General features: G+C 53.0%; 1 protein-coding gene across 1 annotated transcript; it reads left to right on the top strand.

The window, feature by feature from the left end:
* The first annotated feature begins 84 nt into the window (after window positions 1-84).
* Window positions 85-958, top strand: LOC107181397 (multiple C2 and transmembrane domain-containing protein 2-like). Its single transcript, XM_015559895.1, has 2 exons — window positions 85-559; window positions 599-958. The coding sequence occupies exons 1-2, from the start codon at window positions 284-286 to the stop codon at window positions 908-910; spliced, it is 588 nt and encodes a 195-aa protein (XP_015415381.1). The 5' UTR covers window positions 85-283; the 3' UTR covers window positions 911-958.
* Window positions 959-1,145: the final 187 nt, after the last annotated feature.

Raw genomic sequence — 1,145 nt, 5'->3', positions numbered from 1 at the left:
GAACCTGGAGGGCATTATGCTGAGTGAAATAAGCCATCTTTCTATGAAGCATTTATATGTATGTGTGTGTTTCAACCTGACCATTTCATTCATTGCTTTAACTTTTCTATAACTTCTTCAGTTTAAAAAAAAATCTTTAAAAATTCAGTTCTCTAAGCTTTTCCTGATCTCTGTAGATGTGACCAATCAGATGTTTCTTCCATCTCAATCACTTACCAGAAAGAGTACCATTTTTGAGTCACCTTTCCCATTTTCCTGGACCCTGACACCATAGAGACATTTCATGTCCCTTCTCCTTATGTTCTGTTTTCTAGGTGTCACTGAGCTCTGCAGGGGAAGGCGGCCTCTTTTGCGGAGCCACTTCCGGGGTCTTCATGCCGCCATGGATCTGGATAAACCCTCCGTCTGGGGCTCCTTCAAACAGCGGACCAGGCCTTTGCTGCTCAACCTGAGCAAAAAGAAGGTGAAGAAGCACCCCGACAAACCTCCAGGCTTAGGGGAGCGGCATCGCCTGGATCGCCGCCTCAGCCTCTCGGTCCCTGACCTCCTGGAGGCCCAGGCCTTGGCCCCGGAGGGGGGTCCGTACTCCGGGGCCCAGTCGTCCTACATCTCCGTGCCCAGCAGCCTGTCCACAGCCGGGATTGTGTCCAAGAGCTGCAGCAGCTCCTTGAAACAGTCGGAAGAAGAGCTGGACTGGAGCCAGGAAGAGGGAGGCCACCTGCACGCGGCGGATACGGACTCTGAGGAGACCTTCGCCTCGCCGGCCGCAGACAGGAGGGCTTCCAGCAATGGCCTCTTCGATCTGCTCGAGAAGGCGCCTCCGGGAGAGGATGTTTCGGAGGATCCAGAGGTGAGGCCCGGGACAGCACCATCCGTCCCATTGCGTTTTTCCTTCTTATTTATCTACTAGAGGCTCAGTGCACAAAATTCGTGCACAGGTAGGGTCCCTTAGTGGCTGCCGGCTGCTGGTCAGGGCCTCCCTTCGTCCCCCGCCGCCCCCTGGTGGTCAGTGCACATCATAGCGAGTGATGGAACTCCCAGTTGGTCGGAATGCACATCATAGCGAGTGATGGAACTCCCAGTTGTTCGAAATTCAGAGGGGACACTTTGCGTGTTAGGCTTTTATATAGAGAGCTATTTATTTA

This window comes from Myotis davidii, unplaced genomic scaffold (genome assembly GCF_000327345.1).
Source record: "Myotis davidii unplaced genomic scaffold, ASM32734v1 scaffold5770, whole genome shotgun sequence".
NCBI classification, from domain to species: Eukaryota; Metazoa; Chordata; class Mammalia; order Chiroptera; family Vespertilionidae; genus Myotis; species Myotis davidii.
This window is presented reverse-complemented; position numbering and strand designations above follow the sequence as displayed.